The 11432-nt window shown below is 40.5% G+C and overlaps 1 protein-coding gene across 1 annotated transcript; it reads left to right on the forward strand.

Moving 5' to 3' along the window:
* The first annotated feature begins 2508 nt into the window (after positions 1 to 2508).
* Positions 2509 to 7867, forward strand: LOC124143484. Its single transcript, XM_046512482.2, has 4 exons — positions 2509 to 2611; positions 3628 to 3784; positions 6021 to 6226; positions 6976 to 7867. Exons 1-4 carry the CDS (start codon positions 2555 to 2557, stop codon positions 7765 to 7767), a joined length of 1212 nt encoding a protein of 403 aa, XP_046368438.2. The 5' UTR covers positions 2509 to 2554; the 3' UTR covers positions 7768 to 7867.
* Positions 7868 to 11432: the final 3565 nt, after the last annotated feature.

Below are 11432 nucleotides of genomic sequence, written 5' to 3' on the forward strand. Positions count from 1 at the left end.
GAATCCATACAATCTAGACCATCTATTAGCCATTCCATTATGTTCTTTTGTTCAGTTTTCAAATTTTTAAAAGTGAATTTGTCAAAATATGTTTCGAAGCCGTAAAGCACGACAAAGATACCTTCTGTTTAGCTAATGTCGACTTTTTGTCACTCATTCCATTGGTCGGTCAAAGTTGGGGAAATGTCGGTCTGACGTGACCCGTCATGGGATGTCCTCAGATCTTTGTTTAGAGGTTTGTTTGTTTGTTTGTTGTTTGACGCCGCACTCAGCAATATCCAAGCTTTATGACGGCCGTCTGTAAATAATCGAGGCTCGACCAGACAAATCCGGTGACTGACATCATGAGCATCGATCAACGCCATTGGGATACGATGACATGCGTCAACCAAATCAGCTAGCCTGACCACCCGATCCCGTTAATCGCCTCTTACGACAAGCACAGTAGATTTATTGGAGGCGTGTGTGGTTGGTGTTGTTGGGGGGTGCGTGTTGCTTGAATGATGCATGCGCTCACACCCATGTTTTTGCGTCGCTGTCTCAGACATATGCATCCGGAACCACCCTGCAACTGTGGTCACGACTGCGAGGATCCGTATCACTATATATGCTCATGATACAGTCGGAATTTTACGGCAAGAATGGGTTGCTGATTGCGTCCCGGATCTCTACGGGTAGTTTGTTCAGGTGAACAGTTGACTTGCCTATGCGTGCGTTTGTGACTGGTGCCGTGGATGGGGCAGGATGGTTTACGCTCACCTTTTCGCGAACACCTGGTGTCATCACTATTTTGATAGTGAGTCACGAACATGTTTTGATTATGTCGTAATCGTACAATTGAATCAGTCTGCTTTTAGTATAGATTGCTTATGAATATGGAAATATGTGTCGCTTTTATTTATTGTGTTTATGGAAAAAGTTTTCTCGTTTATATTTAATATAAGTTGCCGATGCAAGAAAATAACCAGTCTAGATTATTCACCGAAACAGATTCCATTTGGCGTAAAGGGCAAAAGAGCTGTTCAAAATTTATGAATGGATCACTGAAAATCAGTGATGACACCAGATGTTCGCGAAAGGTGTAAGCATGTCCTGCCCTATATATAAAAACGTGTTGAACCGGTTATGTTATCTATTACCAGTTGTTGCTGATGTTAATCTGCGACTCATCACAACATATTATATATACCTCTCATCGCTTGGTTGTTACTCCAGCTTAATAACGGTGTAAGCATCTACATCGAAACGTCGCTATATGCAATAAACCAGAAATAGTTATCCATTACGTTGTACGTCTTCTTACTTACTCACCAACTCCTAGAGTGCCAACCAAACAGTCAGTTATGTCTTTTGGTGTGTTTTTTAATGTTTATAGAGTATCATATTTATATTTTATTTCTTCATGGAAATGTTTGTATGGTACCTCTCCTTGTGCGTGTGTATTATGTGTTGGGTTGATAAAAGTGGGTCAACGTGCATGTTTTTACACAGGCAAAGTTGAAAAAATGAAACAGCTTCGTATGTATAATAAGAATAAAAAATATCTGTTTCGTATGCAGGAACCGATCTTGATATCAGGGTTCTGTTAATGAGTTCTGCATGTACATACATTTTACACGCGGGATATTGACAAGGTCCCAGATTGCAGACAAGAATTCTCAGAGATTCGGCATAACTTTGTATATTCATTTAAGGCTGGTTATTCTCGAGAAGTGACGTTAAATATTTCCACAACAATGGTTGTTTACGTCATGAGTGGTAGTTGACATATATATATATATATATATATATATATATATATATATATATATATATATATATATATATATCAAGCACACTCTACCTTTTCGTGTAAGAAGGTCACATATACATCTGACACCTTCAGTACTGTATTTTACAAAAATGTGAATAATTTTACCATACTCAGGATGTGCAAAAGGTAGGCTAGACCGATATGCATCTCCCGCTCTGAACAGTGATGGATAATTGGCTTTTATAAACTCCTCATGCAAACAATTGTCTTGAAACAAACACCAGAAACCGATGCATAGTAATAAATGAGAACGTCTGTTCGGCTTCAAAAGTGGCAACTTCATCCTGAGAGAGAGAGAGAGAGAGAGAGAGAGAGAGAGAGAGAGAGAGAGAGAGAGAGAGAGTCCAAGTTGTTTTGTTGAATGTCATGCCCGACGGTGTTTTTCACCGTCATTTTTATTTTGCCATTCAGCAATGCTAAGCATCTCCCAGAGTTGCTGACTTATGCTCTTTAGTCCCGTGCCACAGCGAGGTGTTGTATAGCGCAGCGATGGACAGCGCTGGATAGCACTGGGTAGCACTGGATAGCACTCGGCCTAAGCAAGGTGACCCTTGGTTGTGCCCACACAGTCATGTCACTATGATAATTTGCAAAATGGGGTCAAATTCACTCTCGATTTCACTTAATGGTTGGAAAGTGATATATTATAACGTGAATTTGGAATGATTCATATCCGCTCGTTATATATAATGATATAATGCGAGCCTTGTTGTTTCCGCTAAGAGAGGAACATTTAGAAGTATGGCTTCCACACAGGTAGCGCTGCTGCTAACGCTGCTCCTGGCAGTCGTCCATGGGGTAAGTTTAAATTTCAAATATTCGAAGTGCATTTGTTTGGGTTAATATGAATATATCTGATAACAATCCATTATGATTAATTCAAAATATGTACAAAATATTGACGAATTAAGTATGTTCTATACATCTTAATGTTCAGGTGGTTAACACGTCTTGAAAGTATTTGTACTTTTCTAAATGTACTTTCTATCTAAATGTAGAAATCAAACAAAATATAGAAGAATGTGTTTGTTATGATTGCATGCTGGTGAAGGGCTACACACAGTTATCATTCAGAGGTGTAACGAGATTTTGAACTTTTGAGGGCAATGATTGCAAAAAACGTTGTATTTTTAACCAGTCTTGTTTAACAGAGAATGCAAATTTGAGGCTTTGTAACAGTTTGTGATGAGTGTTCCAAGATCGAGAAAAGAACATATTTCATAACAGAAAGATACGTGATATGTATCATTGTTTATTTTAAAATATAAGATAGCTACGTGATAAATCGCAAGGAACAATGAAGCACGAAGTGTTGTTTATTTCACGATAAAACCTTGTTCTTTCATGACGTCATTTCTGGAGATTCGAACATGCGAGCAACTTGATGATAATGTTGATATCTCAAATAAGAAATAAATGGCGAGTGGTCGTTGTTTGTCGTACAAGAAAACACTGCAGGGGGAATAAGCCATGGGTCACGGGTGGCCCAGTCGTCTAAGGCGCCGCGATTCGCTTTTCAGAGTTGCAACCCTTCGGCTAGCCAGAAACCTATGAATGTGGGTTCGAATCCCGGTCCGCCCCGATTATGTTTCTAGGTTTGTCAGCACCATACCCGTGCTCGTGTGTTTCCCCGAAGTGTAAACGTCTAAGACCTACATCACTTCCGGCTTTCCTCCCACATTAAGCTGACATGCCGTGATATAATTGGAATACCGTTAAACGCGGCGTTAAACACAACTCACTCACTCACTCACTTTATGTGATTTTGTCTTAAACGGTGTATCGAGCTGATGGTGGGTCTCTGTTTGGTTCAGCTCTCTTCCTCAACTTTTGAAGAATACCAAGAACTCTGGATCAAGCCAAAGACGATATATCTTGCTAATGACAGAGGCGCTGTGAACGTCACCGTTAGATATGATTCTCCACGGGATGTAACCCCGTTATGGTGGCTCAATGGAAACCTCGCTGTGGGTGAGTTATCTCCCTTTGTTTGTAAAACGACCGTTGTTATTCCGGAACCCTCTCATGGCCATTTTTAGCGACCGGGCTCCGTCTTAGCGCAAACAGGCATACCTAAAAAGATTGTCACTCGTTGTGTAATGGTTCACAGATATTTCCCCAATGTCATATATATTTCAGATGCAATTTAAAGCACATCTGGACATGCGTATCCATACAGTATGATTGAAAACATTTAACTGTGTTTTGGGTATATTTTTAGATACAAGACATATGTAAAATAAAAAAAATATTTCTGAGAGATTCTTTGACGAAGAACTTGAAATCATACGCGCATTCTGATTGGTTTGTCGTATATTCGCACATGACATTCATCGACAGGGGGACGAGTCTACGGAAAGGAGCGAGTGGTGACGAATGGATCGTTGATCTTCGTTCTCTGATATTATTTTCACGTGCATATCAGGGACAGATACAGGGGATTAGGGGACGCAGCACTGGACAACCCCGACCCATTATGATATTTTCAAATGGACCACAATGACATGGACAAAAATATAGTACCTTTCCAAAATGAAAGGCCCATGCACCTTCAAAATTGGTTGGTTGGTTTGTTGTTTAACGCCGCACTCAGCGATATTCAAGCTATATGACGGATGACTGTAAATAATCGAATCTGGACCAGACAATCCAGTGATTGATATCATGAACATCGATCCACTTTTTGGGGATCGATGACATGCATCAACCAAGTCAGCGAGCCTGACCACCCGATCCCGTTAGTCGCCTTTTACGACAAGCAGAGTCACCTTTTACGGCAAGAATGGGTTGCTGAAGACCTATTCTACCCCGGAATCTTCACGGGTCAGTTGACATTGGCGCCAGGCTACACTCTCAATAATATCGACGGACGTCACGAAATGAAAAATGTACTTATAATTATGTACTTTTAATTAAAATAACATGGAGAAAATCACATTCCATTGTCCGTTGTAGGATTCTGACAATATCCGATTCATAAGAACACTATCAAATATTCATGACACCAAGTTTTAGCGAAACGTAAAGCGTATCGCCTCCATTGCCCATTGTAATGACTTCTCATTTTTACCGAGAGATAATCGTAAACTAATATACACCTTTCTCACGCGGTGGCCATTAAAAGCAAGAACGAGGCTCGATATACACGATCCACTTCCGGTTTCGCCATCTAATAGAAATATGTCACACGTATCATCGCTACCGCAGTGATCCATGAACTAGGAGTCTGGAGACATTGCCAATATTAAAGTCATCCGATATATATATATGTCTGGGTCACCGAGTGTCGGATTCCACGAGCAATGAAAAAGAAGGCATTTTTTGTTGAAATGTATGTTCACGAAGTAAACAAAAACGTAGGCTATCTACTTAACATTAGAATAATTGATTAACTGAAGGAAAAAAGTCATAATCGTATTTTTTGTCTCAAATATGTTCAATAGATCTAAGTGATAACTAGCTTAAGCATTTTCTAAATATTAATTCATATACCAACCTGGTGCAAAATATACATAGGCTAGCTGAAAACAAAATAACCATAACATTTTGTATATCGAGTCCTACATATATCTATCAATTATTTTTCAATAATTAATAATAATTAGGGCCCCATTTAACTTTTGTAAAATTTCAATCATATAAGGTATTGGCTGATTTTTTTTATTTCGACAGATGGATGCTTGTCGTAAAAGGCGACTAACGGGATCGGGTGGTCAGGCTCGCTGACTTGGTTGATGCATGTCATCGGTCCCAATTGCGTGGATCGATGCTCATGATATTAATCACTGGATTGTCTGACCGCCGTCATATAGCTGTAATATTGTTGAGTGCGGCGTTAAACAACAAACCAACCAACAACCAACCAATGTCAACTGCTAATGTTCGAACTTGCTATGGATACACCGGCAATTACAATGCGACGTGAAGATCCGGGGTAGAATAGGTCTTCAGCAACCCATGCTTGTCGTAAAAGGCGACTAACGGGATCGGGTGGTTGATGCATGTCATCGATCCAAATTGCGTGGATCGATGTTAGTGTTGTCAATCACTGGATTGTCTGGTCCAGACTCTATTTACAGACCGCCGTCATATAGCTGGAATATTGCTGAGTGTGGCGTTAAACAACAAACAAACAAGCAATGCGACGATAGTTTCTTACACTCCACAAGTGCTGACGAAAAAATGGAAACGATTGTTTTCTTTCCAGATGGTGATGAAGGTCTTAGAACTGACGTGACCAATCTCTTTTACGAAACGGCACACAATGGGGTTGATCATTGGTACACGACGGCGTCAATACGCATACCAGAGTCCTTTAATGTCACATCACTTCAGCTGCAGTTGGCAGGGAAAACCATCGACGTCTCCATCAGAATTACCGTAGTGACGCTAGCACCCGGGAAGTCCATGTTGGTAAGTGAGTGACTTGGTTGCGATTAACTCCGTTGGGAATAGTTTTGAAGATGTATCATGGTGTCTCATCTTGGTGTGGAAGGAAAACTCACACTGTGACATGTGTTAGGCCTACGAACATGTGTATGGTGCTAATGGATCAACGATCAGAATTGAGGCGAATCTGAAATTTGAAACCGGAGTTACTGGCAAATATCTTGTGGATACTTACACTTATATAGGCACTTACAGAAGGAAAAGCATACATACGTGTATGTACATGCTAATGTTTGTTGGATCAATTTGTTTATTTTCTTATGAAATGGCATTAATATGTCCACCATATTTCCATTCAATAATAACTTGAGACATATTTCGTAAACTCTTTGATTGTTTAGCTCCAGTTAAGAATTGTAGATGAACATACTCGTTGATAACATGCTTGTAAAATACACTTGATGCTTCTATAAATGATTAAGGCGACTATGCTTGTCGTAAAAGGCGACTAACGGGATCGAGTGGTCAGGCTCGCTGACTTGGTTGATACAGGTCATCGATCCCAATTGCGTGGATCGATGCTCATGATGTCAATCACTGGATTGTCTGGTCCAGACTCGATTATTTTAGAGATCGCCGTCATAAAGCTGGAATATTGCTGAGTGCGGCGTTAAACAACAAAGAAGCAATAAATGATTAGTTTCTTTTTCTGGGAGGGGTATTTCTTCCCTTGATTTGTCCCGCTACTTTGAACACCTTTCATTGTTTTCTAGGAGTATATACCCAAGTACGAGTATAAAGTGAGTCCAAAGGATCGTGTCACCTACAACCCCGGAGACTCCCTTTTATTCCGTACTTCCTTTGAAGCAAAGGACATTGCCCGTGGCACGTGGGACGGACTTCAAGTGGAGTTCACCACCATCGACAACTGCCTAAGCCCTCCACAAATCCAGACCAAAACAGCCGTATCTGACCCCGCATTCCTTGCAGTCACCACCCCAACACGCGATGATAACCTCAATCTCGACGAAATGTTTGCTATTGGAAATCCAAAGTACAATGTGCGACGTTTGAACGTGACCTACAACTCATCCGATGACCTACCCCGGGGAATACTGAAACTCACCAATGGGTACAGTTTAACAAGGTCATGCGTATTGTTTGCAGGGGTCAAGGTCACAAATATGGTGTTCCTCCAACCACCACCCGATTCCTTTATGTTTGCGGAAAAAGAGGTAGCTCTTGAACAGGTGAAGAAAAATTACTATGTTGAAAATGGCAAGAACATCGATGTAGGATTCAAGGCTGTCGGCGGGAGTGAGGCGAGTGAAGGTTGGAGGGAACCATTGTATGAATATCCGAAAATCAGGCTGACAAAAAAGAAGCAGGCGGTACACCCAGTTGTTGATATTAAACGCTACTTCGAAAGAGAGGTTTACTTCCGGTTCCGGTCTGTAACTTCAGAACAAGCAGGGAAATACTTGTTAGTAGCAAAGATGAAGTCACGTAACGGAACAGGCAGTGCAAAAGCCGATTTCAACATCAATGTCCTTAATGTCTGTTGATTAAATATTGGTCAATTTAATAAATTTGAATGTATAAACTTGTGGTCAAAAGAAAGTAATCACCCATGTTTGATGGTCAATAAAATGAAAACGAAGAAAATATTATTCAATGATTGTGTATTCGCTAAAAGGATCACATGCGATAGTCCATGCACAGTGGGAAACACAAAACGGGTGACCTGTACAGGACGTTTACATGAACATGGGGGTAGGCAGATCACAGTTCACAGGAATGATCAGTCAACCAGGTACTGTCGTGATAGGTTTGTGGTCTTTAACGGATACCTGGTACCCTCAATAATGAGTATGACCAACGTGTACATCAATGCACGCCCAGACTCGCCCAGACTCGTCAGCCACATGATGACGTAACCGGGAATCTGATTCCATCCAATTCTTACAGCGGCGGCAAGCTGTTGCTGGTTTGCTGGTGGGTTTGGACGTCTTCGGATCTGACGCTTCAGATGATCCCACAAGTGTTCACTTCGGTTCAAGTCAGGCGAGAGTGCTGGCCACGGAAGAACGTTGACGTTGTTCGTATGCAAGAAGTCCAGGAAGAGCCGTGTGTGGTCTAGCGTTGTCGTGCTGCAGGAATGTTACCTGTTGCTGTTGGCGAACGCATGGAAGCACCACGGGTTGAAGAACATCGTCACTGTATCGCTGGCCGTTGAGGTTGCAACGGATGCTGACAAGTCTCATCCGTGGGTTGCCACAAATTCCACCCCAAACCCTCACACCACCTCCACCATAGGGATGAACTTCTTGAATGCAGCCTGGTACCAAACGTTCCCCCCTGCGACAGTATTCTCGAGCTCTACCATCATTGTGAAACAGCTGAAACCAGGCTCCGGCTGCAATCACTATCCAGTGGCACAAAAAGAGTGTAGCATTAGCTCTGTGAGCTACAATTTAAAACTTACAATTGGTCCGGACCAATTCTTAGATTGCCGAGATCGTTATTGTTCCTGGACACAACTTGACAAAATGGCGTGCAGAAAGGGTCTGTTTCCCAACATTATCTGCTCTATCTGTTCAAACTTTGCCTTTTTATTTTGTTAAACGGTATGATTCGAATCGACACTTCAACAACACGAAGAACGCACCACAGATTTAACGTCAGAAATATCGTTATTTGCGGTAGTGAACCACATAACTATCGAGTCGATAGCTAAGTGAGTGAGTGAGTATGGTTTTACGCCGCTTTTAGCAATATTCCAGCAATAGCACGGCGGGGGACACCAGAAATGGGCTTCGCACAATGTACCTAAGTCGGGAATCGAACCCGGGGCTTCGGCGTGACGAGCGGATGCTTTAACCACTTGGCTATCCGATAGCTAAGAGTACAATTCCCACCTGACTCAATGCTGAACGAGGTGTGAAAACAACATACCTTTTCGCTAATCAAGGGAAGGATAAAAACATTTTGTGTCTGTTAGCGATAAATAACTTACGCATACTTTTGGACAACTCAAGGGCAGCTAATCTTGTTTTATTCTCTAGAGAGTAATGGTGTCCCTTTGTATATGCCCTCGTATCAACCTTGACTAATGTATTGATATTGTAAAATAGCTGAGCTCCCACAATATTTCCTTGGGTCAAATTCGTGACAGTGATTTTGTATTAAGTTTATTAAAATGATTTACAATTAAATACAAGGCGAAGTGCAAACTCATACGGGTTTCTATAATCATTCTAAAATAGTCAATCGAGAGGAAAGAGGGACGAACAGGTTCAATGTATATATGAATTTTATATAAACAAAACGTATTCATTAAACAAGGGAATACATTTGATCCTGACAAGACATTTACGGGGCGTAATAAAATATGACTCATCAGGTTCAGCTGCAAGAATGAGAGACAGTTGTGAAAATCTGTTGCGCTGTCTGAATGGTTGAGACAGCGGATCGGTTAACCAAGTAGTATTCAAGTACAAACCAAGTATTATCCAAATACTATTCAAGTACTATCCAAGTATTATCCAAGTACTAAACAATCATTATCCAAGTACTAACCAAGTACAAACCAAGTACTACCAAGTATTATCCAAATACAAAACAAGTATTATCCAAGTTCTATCCAAGTACTATCCAATCACTTTCCAAGTACTTAGCAAGTAATATTCAAGTAATATCCGTGTACTTACCAAGTACTGATCAAGTATTATCTAAGTGATATCCAAGTAATATCCAAGTACTAACCAAGTACTATAAACTATTATCCATGTACTAACCAAGTACTGACCACGTATTATCCATTTATTATCCAAGTACTAAAAATCATTATCCAAGTACTAACCAAGTATTATCAAAGTACTAGCATAGTATTATCCGAGTACTAAACAACTATTAACCAAGTATTATCCAAATACTATTCAAGTACTATCCAAGTATTATCCAAGTACTAAACAATCATTATCCAAGTACTAACCAAGAACAAACCAAGTACTACCAAGTATTATCCAAGTTCGATCCAAGTACTATCCAATTACTGTCCAAGTACTTACCAAGTAATATTCAAGTAATATCCGTGTACTTACCAAGTACTGATCAAGTATTATCTAAGTGATATCCAAGTAATATCGAAGTACTAACCAAGTACTATCAACTATTATCCATGTACTTACCAAGTACTGACCACGTATTATCCATTTATTATCCAAGTACTAAAAATCATTATCAAAGTACTAACCAAGTATTATCCAAGTACTAGCATAGTATTATCCAAGTACTAAACAAGTATTAACCAAGTTCTTACCAAGTACTGACCAAGTATTATCCAAGTAATATCCAAGTAGAAACCAAGTACTATCAAGTATTATCCAAGTACTAACCAAGTACTATCAAGTATTATCCAAGTACACAACAAGTATTACCTAAGTGATATTCAAGTACTAATCAAGTACTATCAAGTACTATCCACGTACTAACCAAGTACTGACCAAGTACTTACCAAGTACTAACCAAGTACTAGCAAGTACTATCCAAGTAATAACCACGTACTTACCAAGTTTTATCCAAATAATATCCAAGTAATAACCAAGTACTATCAAGTATTATCCAAGTACTAACCAAGTACTAAATACGTTTTCCCCATGTTAGTAATTCCAGTACCCAATGTACTTGAAGGACGCCGAATGAACAGAGATCCAACAGAGTATTACCTTGGCGAGAGTGATCGTTGCTCATACATTCAGTCAATGGTGTGCCTGGTCAAGATTCCACGTCAGCGTGAAAACGGTGCAATAAATTAAGACGTCAACGCCTTTATTTAGGAATGCATGTTGTATCTCGATCATACGACACACACACGCGCACGCAACACGAACTCATAAACTCATGCACACATGCACGCACACACAGACACACCCACCCCAAAACACACACACACACACACACACACACACACACACACACACACACACACACACACACACACACCGGCAGAAGCCTTAACACACACATAAGCGCGCGCACACACGCACGCACGCACACACACACACACACACACACACACAAATGCTCACCGCGAACAACTTATCTGAATATTCAAGTGAGTCTATTTCCTAATGAGTTCTGACATTCCTCCCGATTTAAACATGCATTGAACTGAAGATACAATTTGGCACCTTGGAGCCACGTTTTAAACTGGAAACCTGACCTGAGA

This window comes from Haliotis rufescens, unplaced genomic scaffold (genome assembly GCF_023055435.1).
Source record: "Haliotis rufescens isolate VD_foot unplaced genomic scaffold, xgHalRufe1.0.p SCAF_8, whole genome shotgun sequence".
NCBI classification, from domain to species: domain Eukaryota; kingdom Metazoa; phylum Mollusca; class Gastropoda; order Lepetellida; family Haliotidae; genus Haliotis; species Haliotis rufescens.

Excerpts from the sequence above, each read along its gene's own strand:
- LOC124143484 (XM_046512482.2), top strand. The coding sequence starts at position 2,555 with ATGGCTTCCACACAGGTAGCGCTGCTGCTAACGCTGCTCCTGGCAGTC. Across the intron at positions 2,612-3,627 it reads TCCTGGCAGTCGTCCATGGG|CTCTCTTCCTCAACTTTTGA; the intron begins GTAAGTTTAAAT and ends TGTTTGGTTCAG. Across the intron at positions 6,227-6,975 it reads CACCCGGGAAGTCCATGTTG|GAGTATATACCCAAGTACGA; the intron begins GTAAGTGAGTGA and ends ATTGTTTTCTAG.